At 32.5% G+C, this 24,976-nt stretch overlaps 1 protein-coding gene across 2 annotated transcripts; it reads left to right on the forward strand.

The window, feature by feature from the left end:
* Positions 1–9,905: 9,905 nt before the first annotated feature.
* LOC130614072 (bone morphogenetic protein 1-like) lies at positions 9,906–24,584 on the forward strand. 2 transcript variants are annotated; one of them, XM_057435469.1, is made up of 14 exons: positions 9,906–11,603; positions 12,360–12,427; positions 13,746–13,893; positions 16,547–16,684; positions 17,103–17,217; positions 17,749–17,980; positions 18,336–18,558; positions 19,076–19,477; positions 19,715–20,071; positions 20,415–20,549; positions 20,909–21,028; positions 21,544–21,666; positions 22,357–22,664; positions 23,021–24,584. In XM_057435469.1, exons 3-14 carry the CDS (start codon positions 13,773–13,775, stop codon positions 23,435–23,437), a joined length of 2,691 nt encoding a protein of 896 aa, XP_057291452.1. In that variant the 5' UTR covers positions 9,906–11,603; positions 12,360–12,427; positions 13,746–13,772; the 3' UTR covers positions 23,438–24,584. The 2 variants fall into 2 exon arrangements, with proteins under 2 accessions (XP_057291452.1, XP_057291453.1); XM_057435470.1 differs by having other exon boundaries at positions 9,906–12,427.
* The last annotated feature ends 392 nt before the right edge of the window (positions 24,585–24,976 follow it).

The following is a 24,976-nucleotide window of genomic DNA, read 5'->3' on the forward strand; positions in this document are numbered from 1 at the left end:
TACTAAAAAATCGTTTTCTTGATAAGTACGAGTGATAAACTAAAAGATATTCTACAATGGGTTGAGCTGCCTGCCAAATACTCTGTAGCTACGTGACTTAAACTGAATAGACTGAAAGGTAGGCTAAAAAGATAATATCAAGGAAATGACTTAAATTAGAGTGTCTCAAATGAATCCTAAAATATAGTCGAAAGTCCATCAGCGTAACAATGTTTCATTCATTCAAAGCACTTCATAATAAGCACTTCATTACGTCAAATAGGTGACATAATCAGGATAGAAGAAAATTAAAATAGAAAGCTATAGATTCAAGCAATTAATCGAATGGTTCGTTTATTATTAGAGTCTTTGGTACCATGGTGATAACTCCCTAATGCCACGCGATTTGTGTTGTGTTCCATTATAATCGGTATAATAAGATCACATTCAGTGGATTAGTATTTAAAAGAAGCCTACAGCAACGACATCATGAAAAGTTTTATTATTATTTGACTTGACTCTCAACTAAAAGATTTATATTTTTTTGAAAAACTTCAATCTTGTGGATACATCTGTTTAATGTTATTGGTGAGTGCTAAAAATCTACATATCTAAGGTACACATACTTTTTTCGTTTTTTTGCTTTATTGGCAAAACTTTCGTTCTGAAATCACTAAATTGTAATTCTTGATTCCGTAGACATATATAATTGTTTTTTTTAGGTAATGCACCTTTATTCTTTTAAGCTTGGAGTCAGATGCTAATTTAGCAATTACAGCAACAGTAATCTAGTAAACTTGTAGTGAGTGATATTTTTGTTTCATGAGAATTTATATTGTAGACATTTAGTACCAAACCTATCACTGTTGTTAAAGACTATATACTTACAAAAGCATCTTTTGGAACATTCAGCAGGAATAGTACATTTTGGGGGCTTTTTTAGCTGTAAGTATTGCTTGAAAATATGTTTTAAGATTTATAAGCTTTTGCTTCACAGTCATCATTATATACCCTTTAGAGAGTAATGATGCAGAGACTAAAGCTCTCCGTCAAACGAGTGATGTCATTTAGACGATACATGAGTGCAATTTCCACTTACTAATAATAAATTTACTTTGACTCTTTTTTTTTGATTTTATGATTACCTATAAAGATGACATTAATGTTCAAATAATCTGTTATTGAAATTAAAATGGGTTTTTGAAAAAATTTCAAGCTATAAAGACATCATAATACGGAAAAAACTGATAAATGGAAATAAAGGTAAATGCTGAATCCTGAATGTTTTTACCAGCATCTGAACTTTTATGATAACGCAATTAAGTGATGGTAGTACATAATCATTTTTTTTTGTATCAGTACACAGTTATATTTAATGAGGAACGTTATATTTGATGCCATGATGAGATATGCAATTACTTTGCCAGCCTATCTGATCGTTGCTGGAAAATTGATTTAAACAGCGCCATTTCTTATCAAAAAGCTATCAGCGAACAATAGCCAAGCAGCAATTAGGCGGTAGCAATATTCAGTATCTATTATTTATGGTAACAATAGAAACAGCGAGAGACAACACCAATTCAATTACAAAAACAGCAACTAAACACCTGTTTCACAGTTTATTAATAATTCGATAATTTGATCCACCATTTGATGGATTAGTTGAACTGTCTTTGTCAACTTAAAGCTCCAGTGAGAATAGTGGAGGAAACGTGTGTAACCGTCCTTGCGCTCATCAATCAGGCTATAATAATAGCTAGAGGCTGTGGGTTTAGTAATTTTGTCAACTTGGTTTTTTTTCCTTAGAAGATACGTTATGCTAGAATCGCCGCAGCTTTAACTTCTCATAGTATAAATTCTGTCTGATTTATCGTTGAGAGGAATTAGCGGTCTGGTTGTTTCCTATGCACTTTCTGAACAAGAAAAATAATCGTAACAAACTGAAACGTATATAAATCGGTTACCGGCAAAATATGTAAAACATATTAAAACCTTAACACATTTCCAACTATTTTTAACTCAAAAGAATTATAGAGATAGCCTGGACACCTATTTAGAACTAAAAGGTATTACAAACGCAATAAAAAATGGTAGTTTTGTCTTTCTCGTTCTGTACGTAATTATTAAATAAGAGTGGACAAAGATCCTCTCGAAATTATAAACAACTAGTTTTATTAGCAACAACAACAACAACAACAAGTAACCAGGTGATGTGTGCCTGTGTATTGCCAAAAGCACAACAATACAGTTATTCTTAGCAGAAGTTAAGAAAATAGTAGCGGGTATTTCAGCCAATCTTGTTTAAAATAATCAGGCCTAATTAATCTGAAGGGAGCCATGAGATAAGCGTATTGTGATTGCCTTGTAGTATTAAATGATGGAAAATCCACAAAAGACAAAAAGCTCATATTAAAGATTTTTATCGATGGCAGCAGTGGTTTAGCTATCCTAACTAGCGATTTGAGCTGTGCTTTTAATTGGCAATATAATTTCCATTATTTTAAGATACGTGACGTCGGATTATGTGATTTAATTCAGTCGGGATGCATAATTTTTTTTACCGTAAATACATTCTGCAAATGTTGGTTTTGTCTGGTTAACACGATTCTCTGAGAGAAAAATGGGCTGTGAAAATCAGTTTAGTTTTCTTAATTGCTCCACATCTCTGCCTAGGAAGATAGTTTCCAGCCATAAGGATTTTGAAATATTCTTTCACGATCATATGCTTGACAGACTATATTCTTGCAGTTTCTTATGGTTTGGAGCCAGTAATGGTCATGAAAACTTTTGAAAGCATCTATTTTTTATTATTTTTGCTTCCTGTTTATTTCATCCAAATAATCAATTCTGCCACGTGTGCTAAGACGTGGCAGAAGTGTTGGGGCAAACATGGAGATGCAATAATGGAATATAGATTATTAATATCTAATTTTAACAAGGCCAAAACAGAAAGTGCTGCGTTTTAAATATTATAGTCTGGGGTATAATTAAGGCTGGACACAGTCTAAATTTTTTATGATTTTATACTTTCTTCTATACAAATAGATGCCCAATATTTGTTCCTGTTACTAAAAAAACGACGTTTTTTGTGCATTACTCTGATCTAATTAAACTTATTGTTGACATTTTGAAGAAAATTCAAGAAAAATGATGACGTCAGTATTTATTTGTTAATGTCAAATCACTTTTTCTATTATGTTTAGTTCGAACAAAATTTAATTGGCATTTAAATCCGTTTACTAAATTCTATGAGATTGAGATGGATTGTAAAAATTAGTTTAGTGTTCTTAATTGTTTCGCATCTCAGCCTAGGAATAATCTTAAAACACTCACAAAAGTAACAAGAAATTGTGATGGCCCTCATAGCTTTAATACTTAAAGTTTATAAAGGTTATTTTAGCATAAAAGCAACTTATATAGAAAAATAGGATGATATTCAGGGAAAATCGAATGTGAAAATCGAACGTTTATAAAAATATATTGAGAAAACGTCTTACATGCAAGCATCTAGTGACCATTATTTATTTGTTCATGAAATCTTCAAAAATTACAGTGTTATTGCAGAACATTTTTGTTGACCCAATTTTTTCGTTAACATGAGTAAGTAATTACACTCTTACGTGCAAGTATCTAGTGACCATTACGATATAAACCGCAATCTTATCTTTGGCATTAAGATTCTGTAAATCTTATTCTTTTCTTCTTTCATGCGTGTGGTATACCTTCTTTTATATATCAAACTAATATTGTTTAAGTTTTAATAACAAAACCTCCATTTCGCGGAAACTCTAAAACGGACAAGCCTCTACAATGGACGCACCGATTCAAATTACCCTTTAAAATTAGCCATTTTGTGACGGACCCAGCCATCAATTGATCATAAAAATCAAATGAAGATCCTTTAGAAATTTATTTATATACTACTTGTGACAAATTCAATATATCATATTTAGTTACAGGAATAAAGCAAAATTTCATTCTTTTCGAAAAAAAGATGCCATTTCCACAGCTTGAATAGGGTCAAAGTAATCTCAAGAACAAAGGTTGCAGCCCAGTGTCATCTTGTTAGGTCTATCATCATGATGAGTGCTCACAAAAGAACATCAAGGAGATCTTACAGACTCAACACAGTACATCTTCTGCAACTAAATCAACCATTTCAGTATTAAGTCTAAACTTATAGTAAACAGCGCAGCTTTTTGAAATGTTTCCTGAAAAGTTCGAGAGGAAATTGAACAAAGACTAGGACAAAGCATACACAGATTTAGCCTTTATTGTCTACGTTTTTTTATTAGCAATTTGAGGACATCCCTGGCATTTAACTTATTTAACTTTAAGTTGAAAACCATCAATCTCTCTTGCAATAGAGATAATCGCTAATGCAATAATCTAACGAAGTATACAAAATAAGACTTATTAGAATCTAATGCTATTGGAAGCTGTGAAAACCACAATGTAAAAATGGTAACAACTGAAATTACTATTTAAAGTATTCTAAGACGATAAGCAAACAAATGATTTCCATCAGAATGAAGTAGACATAGATAGCTACACAGGAAAGCGTTTTCTTTGATGTGGAAAGGATGTAGTCTAAATCAAGGTTGTTTACTTACAGGATTTTGTGGTTTCTCTCAAAATTTTAATCCATACGCGACACGTACTATAAGCGACGTGTTAATTTTACAAAAGGCAAACATCCGCAAAGATAGCTTCCGACCATAAGGATTTTATAAATTCTTTCACGATCATATGCTTGGCACACTATACTCTTTCAGCTTCTTATTTTTTTGGGTTAGGGTTAGGGTTAGGGTTAGGAATGATCACTTTCGAAAGTATCTATTTTTGATTTAGAAGTTCTTTACTTCCTGTTTATTTCATTAAACTAATCATTTCAGCAACTGGTGCTAAGGCGTGTCTTTCATTGTTAGGGAAAACATGCAGATGCACTAAGGGAATATAGATGATTGTTATCTGAAGGCCAAAACAGAAAGTACTGTATTTAAAAAAAATTGCGATTACCACAATTTCTTTTAAATATACCGAGTTATCTTACAGTCTAGGGATAATATAGGCTGGGACACAGCCTAGAAATTTTACAATCTTTTATCTTTTCCCATACGAATAGATGCCCAATATTTATTCCTGTTGCTAAAAAAGATATTGTTGTGCATTTTATGATCTAATTACACTTACCATTGACACTTTAAAGGGAGTTTAAGAAAAATGATGACGTCAATATTGATTTTTTGATGTCAAATCACTTCTTCTATTATGTTAAGTCTGTCAATACAAGCGAAACATAGGATGGTAATTTTAGTTTTGGTTTCTGTTGCAATTTTCTTTATTCCGCATATCCAAAATTGTTTTGAATTACTTCAGATTTTTAATTTCTTGTGCACTTTCAAAAACAGGAGAAGAAACAAAATCCAAGTTGAAATAGAGATTCTGCCTAAAAAACTCCAAAACTTCTTTATTTTCATTTTTACACTTATGTTTTTTTTAAAAAATTTTTACGTTTATTCACATGCAGAAAGTAGAGCAGAATGATGTTTCAAATACATGAAAAACGCTATTTTGTTGTTTTGCTTTTACTCCCCTTAAACTGAACATTTTATGACTAATCCAAGGCAACACATTGTATGCTTTGACCGTATGATATATTAAAACACAGTAAATGACAACACTAGAAAAGTATTTGTTCTTATGTCAACAGCAATTTGTCTTTGTAAATAAACAGTCTCAAATACCACTTGTCGCCAAATGATGTTGTTTGTCACAATAGAAACACTGGCTAATGTTAAGTGTGCAACATTGGTAAATACTTTTGGTATCCTGAAAATAATTTATTGCTCATGTTTCTAAATATTTTTTAACTGCATGTGTTTTTGTTCATACGTAAGTACGTGCAGAAAATGATCTCAACCAGAATGGAATTGCACGAGTATCCCTCCCCTTCCACCCCGCCAATCCATCACATATTTCAGGTATTGCACTAGTAGGGGTTACGTGCTGCAACTTCACGGTTTTTTGCACATACTTCTTAGAAACATGTTATTAAGAAAGGCCTGGCCTACAAGGTTGATATTTCTGCAGACGCTTCCAAACGTGTTTTGCAAACAACAAAGTTCTACTTGCTTAATCACAAAAAATCAATATTTCATGGATAAATATCTGGTGTAGCTTGTTAAAACCATTGTTCTTTTTATATATAAAAAAGAACATATAAAATTTACAATAAAATACACGAAGCTTTTCTTAAATAAAACTTTACATCTTCAAGATGTAAAGTTTTATTTAAGAAAAGCTTCGTGTATTTTATTGTAAATTTTATATGTTCTTTTTTTATATAATAATCCTTCTATGGCGAAGAAAACAATTGTTCTTTTTGCAACAGCATTTTAATGGCATGTTTTAACCCAAACAGCTGGAATCAGGAGAATTTATGTTTGGACAAATTGGATAATCACACAATGTCTACCATGCTCTTAGCGTGTTACGCAATTTAGTGGTTTTAACTGACCAACATTACTTGTTTAACAGATAAATTTAGATATTGATGCACACACGAGGAAAAGTTTATTTCTAATTTAAAGTATGACGCCGTACCGGAATATTGCCTTTTTGTGGGAAGTTTCGGATAAAGTAAATAGCACTAAGCATTACCCAGAATTCAATTCTATTGTAGGTATAAAGATTGCATCTGCAATTCTGCGTCAACTAATAAGCTTGAGGAGACAAGGAAGTGCAGGTCCAAAGTAGAGGTACCATATCAAGTACAGTAAAGCATACCATACCAGGTCTTTATTATTCTATACCTTCTTATTGTTTCGATATTATGCTTTTAATTTTACTTTGTACGCGTTCTTACCTTTGCGCATACATCACAAACAGGTAGGATTTAGCTAAAAAATTGTGTAATAGATTTTTTATTATTCATTCTATGTCTTAGATATCACCCATTAGAATCGGCATAAGCGTTTATTTACCACTTAACGCGGTTTAATAACCATATATTTCTACAGGTCCGCTATTACACAGACAGCAACAACCCTTTGTGGAAAGCTTTCGTAGAAAATAAAAAGTCATGTCTCGCGTGAAAATGTTACGTGCATATTTCTTAGAGTTTGTACACTGAAAAATCAAAACAGAAAAAAATTCTTTATCCAGCCTATATAAAAGAAGTAATTCTACTCCTTTCGGAAAAGTAACCAAGTAAAAATATCCGAAAGGGAAATTACTGACAGATGTCACCCAGGTGTGTCAATGGAAATCTAGTTATTGACGTTAAAGAAACCGTTGTTAGCCTTGTAGGTGGTTTATGTATGTTCTGTATACGAAATCTTAAATTTTAGGAGAAGCGCAACGAGAGTTATGTGTAAATTCCAATGATTGCTAAAAATGAAAAAACGAAATCCGGTTGTGTTAGCTAATCACAACAAAAAGCATTTCACTGTAATAACTATTGTTATCTTTTGCTCTTTACTATTTTATTGATTTGCCCATATTCCAAGTGCATGATGATATTTTTCGCATGACCTCTTTTTACATAACAGAATCCAATACCCTGCATTCCTTAAGAACGTTTGTGTAATTGTGTTAGTTTCTTGCATAATATATTTGAGTTTGAAATATTTATCTGTTCAAATTTATTCCTAGGACAGGGCCAATTCATGCGCATGCTAAATTGAAAAAAGGCACAAGAATCCATTGCAAATTATATTAAAACTCTCGCAAAACGTAAATGATGAGATATCAATGCTATAGCAGCCATAGCTGTCATTAAGCTTTAAGTTCAAGAAGAATCAGAAAATTCCTAATAGCATTGTCATGGCACAATTTACATATGAGGCAGAAAACTAGTCTGTTATAAAAATAGTATGTGTCAGTAGGTAAAGGAAAAAGTTGCATCAAGACGTATAAGAATTGTCTAAAGAGCGGTTAAAGGGTGGAAAGATAATTAAAATATGTTAAAATTTATTGAGTTGTCCTGTGACTGTATAGATACGATATGCCAGAAAAATGAACACGATAGCCTTTATACTACATAAAAAAACTGTTTCAATTGTATAGAAAGCGAAATCACGAAAACAAAAATTAGTGCTTTCGTACGATAAAAAATTTAAACTCAGCGGTTAACAAGACGCCTTGAAATAAAAGTTATTCTAGTATGCCAGTCAAGAATGTGATTAATATTCTACACACTAGCACTAAAGCTAAGTAGATTAAATCTCAAGGATGATAAACTGAAGTGTTGATAAGAATCTAATTGCAGTTAGTTACGTCAACATAATGTGGGGCGTCAATATAGTGCAGCGACGCAAGAGAGTTGTTTGATGTGTGTTGGGAGTCAGATTAATGTCGCTATCATATTTCCAGTCTGCGTATATGAGTATTTTAAAGTAAAAGTCATTATGACTACATCTTCACGTAGATTATTTATTTGCTTTTCCAATATGACTATTTTACAAAATAATGTTATGCAGGAGAAGGCTTTTATTAGTGTTTTTCTACTAAGTCACAACAGGCAAATACATTGTTTACAGATTCCGTCTTGGTAGACTTTTATTTTGCGACAAGTGCAGGGAGGCCTGCCAGAAATAGTTGTGTATTTTTTGTTGTTAATGTGGCAATAATTATGTATGTAAAGAACATCGGCTATCTGAAAGTTTGCCAGCCGTGTTAAAAGATCAGTTATTTTTTGATTGGTGATCGTTGACCTAAGAAACTTATTTTGTCAAATTGTCGCTTAAGAACGTAAAAATCAACTTCTTTGTATTTGATTGAAGTCATAATCAAACAAGTTTATCCTTTTTAAAACACAAACATATGAGTATACGTTAACTATCTATTTCAAAGCCAAGCTAAAGTAAAAGCAACTTATGGATCAATGGAATTTCAAGATTACACGCTTCAGTATTAAAATGAAACCTCTGCCTTTTTTTCGTCACATATTTGCTAAAAAGGTTAAAAAGTCACAATAAAATGTTAGGTTAATCATGAAATCGTTTCAACTGTCTTTGTGTCGGAACATGACAAGTATAGATGAAAGGCTATGTTATGATAAAGTATTACACTTATCGATGAATCACAAGAGTTTCCTAAATAACACTTCGCACATGAAAAAACGCATAGCAATTCTATATTCTAAGACCTACTTAGCACTTTTATTATTTTACACAATAGGGTAGCGGTGGCCTCTTTTCAAACAACATGTTTATAAGTGTGTGTATTAAAATATTATAGTTTTGTTTAAGTAATGGACTAACGATATATATGTGTTAATTTAGCATAAAAACACACATAAAGCCGTCTTGTTTGACAAATGTAAAAGCAATAAAGATATTTCCGTATGTTTTGTTGAATTTGTTTTGTAACATAACAATATATAACATACTAAAATTCATCAATGAATGAACATCTAGCACACTTCGTTTTACTTTCGTAAAAATATTGTACCGAAATGAGTGGTAATTAAAAATCATTATCAAGTCATACGGAATGTTCAATAGATTTTTCTTTCTTCACATAATACAAATTAAAGTAAAATGGAGCACTTAATGACGTTACTATTAATCCTATTATCACCACTGCCAGCTGTACTGGCATGTAATTGGTGTTCTTGAAATTATTTGCGGTAAAAACAGGGAGGAGCGTTTAACAAAGGATGTCGGAGTAATGAAGCTCATTATGTAGTCTTTGCAACAAACATCAAGTTGAAGAACAAGTTCTTTTAACAAGCAAAGTGTGTTACTGCTGCGCTAATCTTCGAAGACACAGGAAGTATTTTTTTATTACGACTGCTTCTTTTCTTTTCGAAATATGTCTTTTTTACACCAACGTATATAACGCTAGTTTTTTACTCATATTTGGGCAACTATGAATTATTAAATCCTAACACTTCGTATCTAAAAACATCTAAGAAAATTTTTTTTAATTTTGTATGACAAAACGTTATACTTTTTAATAGTAGATAAGCTTATGTTAACGGATCATCTAAGAAATCTATTTGGGAAAAAAAGCAAAATACAGGAAGATAAATATAAGATAATAATTCAATGATTATCGACAAAGTAAAGTTTTCTATCATCTAATTATTTTGATACAACTACAAAGTTTTAAACTGTTTAAGCCTTAATATTTCTGCTGAGCTAGCGACTAAATTCTGAACCAATAAGAGAGGTGAATTCGCATGCATAAGGAAAAAAGGACCATGTTCCTCAAAGGACAAACAATACTGCATCATACTGTTGGCAGCCTTTTAATGATTTTGTTGCCTACCAAATGCAAGTAAGACCCACATAAATATATTAATTACTTTGTTGATGTCATTACCGTCCGTCTAATAGCTACTTAGAAATACACCACTAAGAAGCAAATTACCCATCAAAAAGAAAAATGTTATTAGAGAAGTTAGCCACAGGTTATTAATTAAAGTTAAGTACGTTCTAAAAATACAAACATCATTTCCTGTTTTTTATGTTTGTTTACGTTTATGTTATGTTATGTGGGATATTGTTGACAATACACCTTTCCCGAATTTATTTTCTTTGATGTGCTCCAGCTCTTTCTCAACTTTTTTAAAGAAAAAGAATATAATTTTCGAAATCCTCACATAAAAATTGATAAATCGTGAAATTTTCATATTCATACATCAAACAAACAACCTGCTACAACAGTTTTTTTTAATTTTGTACTAATTAACCTTTGCTCGAAGACCAGGCTTATTAGTACAAGTCGAAAATTAAGAAGGCTTTGACCGTAACAATGATGCCACCAAAAGAACACTTTCCAATGTCGGATTAAGTTGAACATTTATACATTAACCAATTTACTGATGCTGAAAATGATGTTAAGGTCAAACAATAAAGTTCCAAAATTTAAAAAAAAACATGTAATTCGGGAAACGTGTATTTTAGATTATCTGGAATTTTTGCTTACTCTTTCTACTGTGTATTTCATCTTTGCTTGAATAAAATCCAATGTCAAATAAGGATTGGAGAACAGCAAAAAATTAGATGGAATGATAAGTTAGGTTGCATCATACATGGATCCTGTGAAAAACATCGTTTATTTTAATTACCTTAAAGATAATTAATCTCTTAATAATTGGATGTAATTCTGTTCTATTTAAGGTAACATTGAACACGTGAGGAAAGAAAAAATACGATCACAATATTTGGTTAGTAAGACGTCATCAAAGCAAACATAGAAATTCAATTCTTACCATACAGAGTAAAGCACTCATATATTATCTAACAGTGAAGCAGAAATGATAAGCCAGAAGAGATGCCAGCATTTTAGAGAGCACATTAGTCATAATGATAAGTATTTATTCCTTATACTATATTTAATATCAAAGATGCTACGAAGAAATATATATTCACAAAAATATATTATATTCATATTATATATAAGTTGTTTTTTTTAGATTATTACTTTTTAACCATTTGGAATCAACCGTGAGTTGCTTTGTTAGAATATCGTCAAACAAAGATAATAACGTTGTGACGTATGTTTGCAAAAAAAAGAACGTGACATCATCTGTTTAAACAACATAAAACGGGAGGCGCTAGACGTCATAGTGCAAATGTATTTATGGCGTTTCTTGATGAAGACACGCATGCGTAAGTAAGCGAAGGGAGGTACTTCAATCTTTTTTGTCAATGCACAGTTTATTTCCTTCAGGTTTCGTAAAGGATCGGCTTTTTTACTATAAGGAACGCCTGTGTTAACCCTATCGAGAGATCATGACATTTCAAAAAAAATCAAAGCCTTAATTGCTCTTAAGTTCCTGTCTATTTTCTTGTTATCTTAATTTGTTTAAAATTTTTCTAATGTAACGTTTCAACTGAAACTCTATCCATTGATATTTGTGCATGTACTAATTTTTTTATAGCTAACAACATGCAGAATGTTCAAGCCTTTGTTTTTAAATACTTTATTGTTCCAATTGCTCTTTATTGAGGTCACATACATTTTTGTTACTATTAGAGGAAGGATTGTTTAGACCACCAGCTCTCCTCCACCACCTGGTTTTTTAAAGTCCCTGAAAAGCCCGGCCAAGATAGGGTTAAATCTAGTTGCTAAAGTACTTATGTTTTTAGTGTAGCTAATCATTCTTTGTCCAGTCAACCATAAAAATAACAGTAACTTTGCTCCAAACAAATCTTATTTTAGGAACATCTTTCCGCAAAAAGGCGGAGCTTCTGTAATTGTAAACTATATGCTAAACAAAGAGATATAACACATGTGAATATAAAGGCTAAAATGGCGGAATCCTTAAACAAAACAATGACCTATTTAGTTTTGTTTATTCACACTAAGTTCAAATAATATTTGCATATAATAATATAACATAACATTATTATATCTGTTCGTAGGAATTTTAGAATCAACACACATTTTCGTTTCCTTAAGCTAACACTGTCACTTGGATTGATACTTTCAGGTAATTTAGTGGGTATTTTTATTATTTTGGAAATGGCTAACAAGAAGATAAAATATGTCATACCACAAGTCTTTTGTTTACTTTTGTTTTTGTTTTTGTTTTTTGCATGCTTGCATTTGTTTACTAACTTAGACACAATTATAAATAAAATATAAAGTTTTCGACGAGTAGAAATAGTATCTCTATGTACAGTTTCTGCTATCCCTCTCTCAAAACCGTATATGACTGATCCAACGCACAGTCAGGAACTAATCCCTTCTGTGTAAACGACAAGGGTAAAAATATTTTTCCTGCCTAACCCTTATTTGAACAAAAAACAGCACAATGCGTTATCGGTTAAGACAGACCCTAGTGTGGTCAGAAGGTGATTTAACGGTTAGAACATCGCTATTGTTTGTAATGATAATTATGTAATTCTTATACTTTATTAACTTGTGGTGAAGCAAAGAATACAGCGCAAAGTGCACGTGATTCGGATTTGGCTGAAACACAGGTCAGGTGTGCCGCTAGAACCACAATGCAATGCTTATTTGTCTGTAAAGACATCCTAGTCTCTCCTAGACAGTTGTAGAGCCGCAATCAAATTTGGGAGAAATGACGTCGTATACATTGCAAGAACTTGCACCATTATTCAAAAGTTACAACATATTAGAGGAAAACAACAAACAAGATGCGTATCCCCAGTTATCCTTTAGTATCTTTCTTCTAACGCAAAAGAGAACCTGTTTTTTATTTCTCCAAGCGTTGTTGGCGTTGATAAAATAAGAAATGCGTTAAGAATGTTTAAAACTCATGTTTAAAACCCACAAATCTCTCTCTAAAACCACATCCGCAATGTATGGACAATTACCATTGTAATAGGTGTTTTTCGTTTTGTCCTGTTTATTTATCTGTCTGTCTCGTCGAGTGAAGCCATGTTGCTTCTAGGTATGCGAAGGTAACATTTAAAAATAAAGTAAGATCTAGTTTAGGAATAATGTTAGCTGCAAATTGTGATTCATTATGGGGTATTAAGACTTTAGTGTACAAGCATTATGAAATAGGTTGGACGATGCCTCACAATTAATTAGTTAGGTAGATTGTTGTTTTCCTTAAGAGATGTATTTCCTGTTTCTTTCAACCTCTTGAAATTGCTGTAAAATTAGTACCATTTATAAGATAGTGTACTAGAAATAAAAGTAGCTACTCTGACCTTTTGATCCACGCGGTTTGAAGAAAAAAATGTTTAATTGAATTTACTTGCATTTTGTGATTTCCGTTTCATTTAGATGGTAATAATGATGTACCATTTTTAACTGAATTTTAAATTTTCGTTCAGAGTAACAAAACAAAACAGAATAACATAATGCACATAATCTTCGCACTGGTGCTGATCCATGTTGGCCATACTTATGCAAACGCGATAAAAACATCAGTAAATTCTGTAGAAGATCCATTGGAACCCAGAGGCGCATGTGGAATGTCAGGTAAATATTTTTTTTTTTTGCAAATTACGTAAAAGTTTACGTTCAAAAATCTTTTATTTCACTCCCCGAAAAATTTTTAACCTTTGCAAGGGAATTTATGAAAGAGTTTTGTATTTTCAATATCTTCCCTTCACTTGCTTTCCACAAAATATTTAATCACAAAAATAATGATTTTTAAGACTACCTTATTCTCCAATAATCGTCGGATCTGGCGCAGTCCTATGATGAACGATAGAATTGAGAACATGACAGTTAATTGCGTTTGGCAATTGCCGCACTAAGGGGACTTATCTGAGAAAAAATAGTTTCATATCCTGAGAACTGATAAATACTGATATAGCTAAGTGGAACTTTTTTTTGATATCTAAAGAAAGTTTCTTTTACCTTCCTCTTAACATTAAATAATTGGCATAGGTTAAAATATCTTTTATTACCAAATGCTTACTGGGTGCCTCCATAAAAATTGCTCAGTAAAATAGTGCTCAGATGGGGATGTCACAGAAAGTGAGCAAAAGTTGAATTACATTTAAGACCGCTAATATAGCACTACTTTTGATGGGTGCTTTAAAAGTTGTCAGACGTAGTGTCAATTTCCTGTGTTTAGTTTTACTTTTATATAAGCTACACTTGGTCGTAGGTTGAAAATATTTTCTACCGCCATTTAAAATTTTGTAGTTATATTTATTTGATTAAATTCAAGGTGTGTGTATATATAGTGAAATGGATTTTGCTTTGTTAAAAATAAACTACAAGTTGTTTTTAAATATGTCAAAAATGATGTAGAAGGAAAATTCACAGTCAAAGACGGTTAATAAAAACAATGTTTTAAAATTCCTTTTCGATTTTCAATATAAAAAGTTCCGAATATAGACACCAAGGTAAAAAAATAACAACAACAAAAGCGACATTGTAAATACACTTTGTTTGTTTGTTTTTAATCGTAAAAAAGATTTTAACCTGGCATTAAATAAATTTGAATGAACACGACACTCTTACGACGGATTCTAATGTGGTTGTGATATGGAGGTACTGAAGGTTATCTTTATTTTCCCGGCACACCCGAGTGTATAATAAGTTTTTGATCATACGTTGTCTGAGATGTCATATGACGCTTATTTGACTGTCTGTTCAATATGTGTCTCCTTCACAGCACTGGCGAGTGACGTAATCACATTGTTTACTATTTGCATGAAGTTATTACTAAGGGTTCAAAAAAAATTAATCTCTGTTTTTGGCAGACCATATCAGTCATATTGTTGCGCTGCTTAATTGCTTGAAAATAAATGTCTTTTTTCCTTTCAAGCGTCCTTATTCAATATGACTCACACCTTCATGCACGGAAGCATTGCAGTGCATACAAACTTTGTTCCTTAATTTTCTTTTTTACTTTTATTTTGGACTCGCAATGCAACAAGAAATATCCCTCTAAGTCAGGTTGATGCCTGATGCCCAGAAAGTGATCGCTATTGAGAAATAACATCTCTGTTACCGATGTTGTTATTGCAGTCGTTATTAACATTGTTTTCCTGGTTGTCATGGGGTCTGTTGTTGTTGTTGTTGTTGTTGTCGCTGCTTTTCGTCGCGTTTTTGCATTTATAGTTCTGGTTGTTTATTTAGACATTTTGCGGGTACAGACCAGAGTGCGTCATTGACGGTGTGACACAAGTTTATAATGGGCTGTTTGTGAAACTTGCACTTGAGAGAGACAATAAACACACGTGCCAAATCTTTACGTACTGCCCCCCTTAGACGACAATCTTAAAGGGGAACTTAAATTTAGGTTTTTGTGGTATCCCGCAAGATATACAATCTCTTGGTTTGTTGCCTCCGACCATAACTTATGGGTGCTAACCACATGTTTTGTCTCAAGATGTCACAATGCACTTTTTAAGGAATATGTCACAAAGGTGCCACTTTAATGCTTAAGGGGGAGTTTTGTATAATAAGAACATAAATAACGATTTAATATGCTACGAATGTCTAAGTCGTTGAAGAGTTGAAAGTCCGTAAATTACTTCTCTTCCTCCTTGCGTTTTCGTTTTGTGAGTTCTTTTGTTTATAGTGACGATGATTGTATAAAAAAGATAATTAAAAATAATTTTCTGCTGATTTTAGGATTATCGGCGAATCAGCGAAATAAAATATCACAGAGAAAGGTCTTAATTATCCTGCCTGCCAACCAAAAATTGAATTGCCCATGAAATTAATTCTGTCTGTGTATCTTAATTTATACATGTGGAGTAAGAGTGAGGCGTTTTCACAATTGTAGCACACCAAACGTCAACTTGTTTTTTTAATGTTTTTGCTACATAGAATAATAATTTCTAGTTATCCATTGTATTCACATGTAGCTAGTTGAGACTAAAACCAAAAACACCACGCGGGTAGAAGGTTGCGAAACTCCCCTGGCACGTAAAAAAGGCAGGGATGTTTTGCAAACTAAATAAAATCACGCGTATAGTGACATTCCAACTTATTACCTTGCAAGTTTTTTTGAAATGACTAAACATTGAGTTCTTTGTAAAAGCCTTTTTAAAAAGACATTTTCTTTATGCGAAATGTACTTGCCTTTTGTTTAGAATTATATCGTCTGTTACTGTATACCTCAGCAAAATTAAAAAGTATAAATAATTCAATTTCATTCTTTGTTCAGGGTATATCCTAGACGCACCTATTCCAGAAGTCATGAACAGAAAGAGAAGACGCAGGTATAGAAGGGCTGCGGAAGTAGATTCTTACAGACTATGGCCAGAAGGAAAGATACCCTACCTTATTAGCAACAAATACTCGAGTAAGTTTACTAGTAACTATACTATAAATAAAATTTGGGATAATGTCAATTTTCAACATAAAAGGAGCTGTAATAGTAAATAGAAATTTAGATCTTTGTTTACTAATACAAGTCAGTACTTGGTTTTAATAAAGTTCTGAAAAATCCGATTTTAAATAAATGCAAAAAAATTAGGCCGAATTAGGATGTTGAACTGACATGTGAATCAAAGATTCCAAGCTCTGTGGTTTTCTTTACAAATTGTTTTTATCAAATTAATAAATAATAGCTTAAAATTTCTGGATTATAGCTGTACGTAGATTGTAGTTAATAGTTATAATAGTTATTATATCGACTAGAAATTTGGTATTTTTTAGCGTACAACACGATCTTTCTTATTATCATTTATAATCTAACAAAAGCCATGTTGAAATTATAGATGCAGGTAAGAGATTGATAAAGAAAGCAATGCAACATTGGCAAAATGAGACCTGCGTATCATTTGTTAAAAGAACTACAGAAGAAGACTATATTTACATAGTAAAAGGGTCAGGGTGAGTGAGAGGAAAGAACGACAATATAAATTTTACAAAATTAACAAATTTTACAAAATCCTATGTGAATTGAATTTGAGCGAATTCTGTTCTAAATAATGCCCTCTAAACTTCTATTCTAAAACTATCTCTTTTTTGTTGCATTCTTTCTCAAGTGCCATAAAATTGGGCTAGATATATAAAGCTTAGGGTCTGTTTGAAGAAAAGACGGGACAGAAAGGCTGTCAGGATCCAACTGTTATCAATAATTGTAAAAAAAATCACTGTGTAAGATTTTAAAATGTTAAATTTTTGTCCAAGGACAGTTTCGTGTGTTCAAGACTTCAACTCAGGTGGGATGTTATTTGAATATAAAAAATCATCCCAGCCCACGGCCTGTCCTGGCGTCCGTTCCGTCCCGCATGTCATGTAAGCATCCCCTCAAAATACGGAAGGGTTAGAAACAAAAACGTCAGGCATTATGTTTTAATAAGTTTCAGCAAACCAACGCATCCTAATGCGAGAGTAGAAATCTTTTTCGTCTTTTGTTAGTTGCTGCAGTTTTGTTGGTCGTCGTAGAGGACAACAAGCTTTATCTCTTGGTTCAGGATGTTTACGATTTGGCATTATCACGCACGAGTTAGGACATGCTGTTGGCTTTTGGCACGAGCAGAATCGACCAGATCGGTCCATTTATGTCGATGTTATATATGATAATGTTGAGAGACAGAGGGAGTTAAACTTTGCTCTAAAATCAAGAAAAGAAATTACTACTTTTGATCAGGTAATGTTTAGACTCTTCGATAGAAAACTTTATGAAAGTAAATTTGGAGGTCGCTCTAACTAACATTTTGTTATTTGCTATGGGTCTACCTTTCCCGTTCTTGATGACTTAATCTTGAGAATGTAAATAAAATGAGGAATGCCGTAAAAACTAAGACCGATAAGAATAACGGCCGAGAAATAATCAAGACCGAAGTATAAATACCATTTAGATTAACTTTTTTGAAGGCAAATTTTATTATCATTTACAGTCCGACCTCCACAAATTTGTGCTAATTTAACACTTTTTTTTAATTGTGTGATTTATAACAGACTAGAAGTATGCTGGCATTAATCTGAGTCTTGCTCTCCTTTAGATATACGATTACAAATCCATTATGCATTACGGTTCTAATTTTTTCAACAAAAATGGTGGCGATACTATACGCCAAAAACCAGGCAGTACTTTTACCATGCAAAACTATGGAAATGTCAATAATAACGAAATTGGAAAGTCGTACTACAAACTAAAGGGACCTGTACTCAGTCGACAGGACATCATAGAAACTAATCTACTGTACAAATGCAGTAAACTTTCTGGTAAGTCAGCTTGATGGTGATCTGTAATAGTAAAAACAAAGTTGTCACATAACTGCAAATTTTGAAGAACGTCCTTAAAAAGTAGTAATTAAATATTTCTATACAATTTGATCGAGTTAAAGTTTACTTGCCAACAGCTGGCATAGAATCTTAGGTTTTTTAATTAAATCCAAACTCTTAAGGTGTGATAATTGTTGCTAACATCGCCATATTTTTTTCTCTCGATATTTCGGCAGTTCGTGGCACGTGACATGGATTATATTTGTCAGAAAGTGGCTTTTTGGGAAGTGTGACTAGCTCATTCTAAACGATTTTTACTTTCCCAACGCATATACAGAGTTTGCATTTTGCAACCTTTCGCCTGCGGAGTATTAGCGAGTTGACGGTTTCTTCCAACTTTGAAAACTATCGAACACTTGCCGTTGAGTCAGATGTTTCATTATTGATTGTAGTTTCCATAATGCAAAACACTATAGCAACAACAATGTTAATTATTACAATGCTGTTACTTCTTTAGAATGTGGTGGCACATTATTTGCTAATAGTGGTTCGTTTACATCTCCAAATTTTCCACATGAATATCCTCAAAATACAGAAAAGGATTGCATTTGGATAATCACACGAACTAAAGGAGCAAAAGAGGGGAAACACTATACATCATTATCGTTGATCTTTAATAAATTTAACGTTGGAAGTCCAGTAGATGAACAAACAGGTTTATGTGAAGACGATTATGTCGAAATTAGAGAGGGGAAAGGTTTCCTTTCTCCTTATATAGTTCGATATTGCGGAAACATATCTCCAGCTCCAGTTACTGCATTGTCCGGCAGCCTATATGTTAGATTTCATGTGTCTGGGAAGAATGCAAACGAAGCCAAGTCAAGTTTAACTGGATTTGCCGCCAGTTTTAAAACAGATGGTAGGTTTTTGTTTTCTTATTCTTAGTTTGGTTTTGACAAATTTCTACTAAAAATTTTTTTCAGAAACGTTCCTTAAGTATTACCAGTTCTTATGTTATATTCTATCCAGGGGAAGTTTTAAAACATCTCTTGAATCATTTGGTTTGTGTTAATTGTATAATAAGGCTAAAGTAATAATTAATTTTCCGTAAAATTCCATATTTTTGAATGTCGGATTTAATTGGTTATGCTTTTAGTGTGCTCGCATCGTATTACAAAATTCAAGACAAAAATCCAAACGCCACAATTTCCTATTGGTTACCAGCCCGAGAAAGATTGCTTATGGGTAATTGAGGCCCATCGAGGTTATAAAATCAAAGTAGATTTTCTTTTCTTCTCTTTACGTGAGTTGGACGAGCAAGAAGGTTGTCTCGATTATATCGAAATTCATGAGGGTGACGGAAGCACTGAAAAGTTTTTGGGAAGGTATTGCGGCAGTAATAATCCAGGAACAGTCATATCAAATGTAAGAAGGATGAAAATTCATTTTCATGCGTCCAAAGAAAGAGACCTTGGCTGGTATATGGGTTTTCAAGCAGAAGTAGATGTGATAGGTAAAGCTACTTTATATAAATATATAAATATGCGTTACGGTTGCATGTTTTATTATGTACAAATATATCCACGTCTTCTAACTAACTAGGATATAGAAATCCCGCTCAAACGAAATTATACCATACAGGCACATAAGGAACCATACAGGCACATAAGGAACCATGCATTGAATGTGAGCAGTCAATTTCTCTGGCTGCTTTCTCCAAAATGTTATAAAAATTAAATCTATCAATATTTACGTATTTTTCTCTCAAACTTTAACTCTTTCTATAACTCTATAGCTTATATACTCTATAAACTCTATAAGGTCAATAAACATGAAAACGTTATAAAATTGTTTAGATATCGACGAATGCAAACTTGAAAATCACGGTTGCAGCCAAGCATGTAAAAACTTGCCAGGTGGATACCAATGTGATTGCCATTCTGGATATAGGAGGGTGTATCAACAAAGTTCTAGAGCTGTTTCTTGCTTAGGTAGGTAAATAGTGTCAATGAAAGACCCCTTCCCTCCTATGTATGTAGAGTTTTCCGTGTATGGTACAATGTGTCTGATGAAACCTACGTCATGTGCCAGGGAAATGTAACCTTTAGAAAGGATAACGAATGCTTTAAAATCTATAATATACTACTAACTATTCATTAATAGAGAGTATTTATTTGTTTGCAGGAAAATTCCATATTGGGTATAGTTCATATAAATTTCTTGCAAAGCTACACTTGTGATTGGTTTAAAGTTATCATGTGATATTTCCAGATCGGCAATATAAAAACGTGTAATACACAGCCTTTGAATAATTCCTGTACATCACGTGATTATTTCCTATTTCATTTAGATAAAGATGAATGTAGTTATAATAATGGTGGATGTTCTCATAACTGTGTCAACACTGATGGTAGTTACACGTGCACTTGTCCAGAAGGTCACATGCTAACAGCAAATAATACATGCATTGGTATGTGTTCTATAGCATCTCTCAAATCTAAAACAGTAAAAAACAACAGCGCACCTATTTTTGAAACGTTTCTTTGAGAAGAATTTATTTTAAAAGAGAAGAAAATTTAGGTTTGCGTATAGAACTTAAAAATTGTGTGGAATACGAAATGGAAAACTGCAAGTATTTTTGAAATTACGACACGAAAGAACTCGAAATATTAACCACACATAGCTTTTGTTTTGTATATATCCAATGTCTGAATTAAATTTTATTTACAAAAGAATTACAAACGAGTCGGGATTAAGGTAAAGCGCGGAAAAAAAGATTACAAATATCAGTGCTCGTTAAAAGATGCGGAGTTTGAGTTTGCGAATACAAGGCAAATTCGCAGTCATTAGTCCCACATTATTTTCTTCCGCATTCATTTCTTCCCCTAAGATAACCTGCAACAGTCTACTTATTGTATATTCTTTTATAGTAAACCAAAGTCAGTCTGAAACAATTAAATAAGGGGCATCCTTGTTTTATTTTAGATGTAAATGAATGCGCCTTTCAAAGAAAACCTTGTTCTCACATTTGCGAGAATACTAATGGTGGATATTTATGCTCGTGCAGACCTGGATATATTTTAAAAAGCGATGAGAGGACATGCCTGAGTAAGTAAATGTACCTTTGGATAATATTGTAGCATAAAATCTGAAAAAAGGAAAAATAGAGGAGGAATCTTTTTGTGTTTTACTAATGCACCTAAAAATTGTTTATTTTGAATAATCGACTTCAACGCACGTCTTCCTCAATGTGTCCCAAATCTCTCTGAAGTCACAGTAAATCAAATATTCTCAACGTTGAAGAGCAATGCTTCCCATGTAACAATTTAATGATAATATGCAAACAAAAGAAGAACGTGAAGATTTATGTTCGTTTCAAAAAAACTATGTTTTAATTTAGGATCAATTTCCGGAGAAGTTCTCGTTTTTTTAGGAAAACAATAACTTTTGCCTGACCAATCAAGAAAGCTATTTCAGCTAATCAGAGAATAAATATAAGATTTTTTCCCTGTATAATTAAAAAATAAGTAAAAATTGCACGTGTTTCTCGACAGAAAATAACAATATAGCATATATTTCGTGTAGATTGGCCAATCAAAATGTATAATAATATAGTATAAAATATCATATATAAAAATATTAAGATATTTTAATCTTAAATTTTATTTTCTCAGTATTTATTTCATTTAATGATTCAATACTTTTTAATTACTTCACCATTTGTAGGAATGGTAGAAATTCTTTTCTCACAATTGTTTTCTCCAACTTTTCTCAATAAACCATGAAATTTTCATTTAGAGCTACCAAACTGCGAAGGAAAATTCATTTCACCAGTTGGTGTCATTACCTCCCCTCTTATATCGCCCTCATACAAACACCAGCTACAATGTCTATGGCACATCACAGTTCCGGAACATCTCCAACTATCTCTCAATATTGATCTTCCCTGGCTTGGCAATTTTGACTGCAATAATTATCTTTTGATTCATGATGACGAGAGAAAACGAAAACATAGCATTGATTCGCAAAAGATCTGCTTACAATCTGACGCAAATAGTGCCATTATAATGGATACCAACACAGCTGTGATCGAATATATTGGGAAGGTTAGTAGTTAGCTTCTTCATACATTGCTGTGTATTGTTCCGTTATATCAACGTTTAAGTGAGAAGTTACAGAAAAATTAAGTTACCAATGATTAAAGCTTAAAAAGGCATAGCAAAAATCATAGTAAGTAAGTAAGTTAGAAACAGAAAGTTTTTTGCACGATTGGCTCTCCTTCGTTTGTAGATGTTGCATTGCCACCAGAGACACGTATGATGTCGTTCTAACTTGCTTGTCTGTTTTACATGCCCGTTGGCGGTCAGTAGATGGTTCCAAATGGACTGAAAAAACTCCATTTTAAGTGTGCTGAAGTAATAACTTGAATCAGATTTTATATCTATTTTTATTCTTGTTACAGGTTCCCTTTCAACCACAATTCAACATTCAGTATCACAGTATTGCTCCGGTAAAAAAGCAATGCGGTGGAGAGTATAACGTGACTCATGGTCGATTACACACACCAGGCTTCCCATACCAGTACCCTGAAATGCAAGACTGTGTATGGAATATATATTCACCAAATCACAAAAAAATTAAACTAAGATTTGGGCATTTTCACTTAGAAGCGCACGAAGCATGCGAATATGATTATGTTGAAATTGAAGAACACTTTCTAAATATGTTGGCAGTTAAAAAAATAGGACGTTTCTGTGGAGATGTAAAACCCCCAACTCTGCACATTGACGGCAGCACTTCGTTTATTACGTTGAAATTTCACTCCGATGCCACTATGAATAAAAAAGGTTTTAAAGTTATTATTAAGGAAATGGACTAATGAGTTTTCGTTGAGTGAAGGTCATGCAAATTTGTTGGAAATGCATTCATAGAACTCTATAGAAATATGTTTTATGCTTTTGCTTTGACAGCAGGTCAAACATTTGAGATTGCATCAAATCTCGTTTGTAAAAGAAAGCATCGGCATTATGTATAAGCAATAACAATTCTATCGCCTTTTTCCTATATTTTAGCTTAAGGACCGTTTTTGTAATAGCTGCAGGCCGTTGAGTTGCTGAACGGTCTCATATTATACTGTTAAGAGTCCTCAACCGATACTTGATACCTAGAAGGAGAAAAATAAGGTTGACTGCTGAGTTTTAAAGATACATGTAGCTATAGTGTAATAAATATTGGAATTCATTTTTTATTTCGTTTTATTTTATACATTTTTTATTTTAATTCATGTAAATATATCGTTTATATTAAAAAAATTATTTATTATTTTGGAAAAACATTGTTATATTAGCGAAGCAACATTTAGTATTTTAATTTTTTGGCGAACTGAGTTTTTACACGTTTTGAATTCCATGAAGTAAAATCTTTTATTTTCAACAATTAGTCTCATGATCAAGTGAGAATTATCCACTTGCAAAAGCGTTTTCACAGTAAATATGATAACAGTCCACATTAGCTATATTCCACGTAGAAATATGTCAATAAACACTCTCTATCTCATCTGTTCTATTTCTGTATGCATAGTTTGCCTGGAACAAATTAGTTTTGTAGACGTATGGAAGGTTCAAAATTAGTTCTTTCCATGATTATGTCTGAATTGTTTTATGCAAGAGTCAAAAAAGTTTAGGAAAAGGTATTTTGGAGTATTAAGTCTTATGTTGGGTATGTAGCTATTACTATGTAAAAGAAATTCCTTCTGTCACTTTAACATTTTTTTTGAGAATTAACTACCAAATTCAAAATGAAGTTAAAATTCATCCCCTTTAAAGTAAATATCCGCAATTCTTTCAGTATCTATTTTCTACAATAGTAGATCAACATTTTGTATATCTTTCAATTGCCTTCTCAACAACCATTGAATAGTGAAATATATATTTATATAATGCATGTGAAGGTATTTTTGTAAATATGTTTTGTTGTTGTTTTTGTTTTTCATAAAAACGAGGAACACGACTATATTTTATACTTCAGCATTGTGTCTTTACTGCGTTTTAAATTTACACACCTTTTTTTATTCTCTTAACCTTTCGTATTCAGCCCCTTTTACTGGTTTTGTTTTGACGGCTCACGCAGAGAGATTAAATTTCTGCTATTAACCAATCCAAGCTTTTCGCAGCCTCAACATGCCGACGGAACAAACATGATACGCCAAAGAAGACCATTTTGGTTTGGAAACAATGGTGCGTGGTTTGTAGATCCCATTTTTTTCCTATTTCTCTCTTAAGCTTTTAGAATATCTATTTTTTGTATGTTTCACATGTTAAAATAAATATATTGTCACTTTTTTTAGTAATGTACAAAAATTAAAGATAATTAACTCCTACATATACGGAGGTGTGGCACTCGAGGGCTAAAATATGCT

This window comes from Hydractinia symbiolongicarpus, chromosome 11, assembly GCF_029227915.1.
Source record: "Hydractinia symbiolongicarpus strain clone_291-10 chromosome 11, HSymV2.1, whole genome shotgun sequence".
In the NCBI taxonomy this organism is placed as follows: domain Eukaryota; kingdom Metazoa; phylum Cnidaria; class Hydrozoa; order Anthoathecata; family Hydractiniidae; genus Hydractinia; species Hydractinia symbiolongicarpus.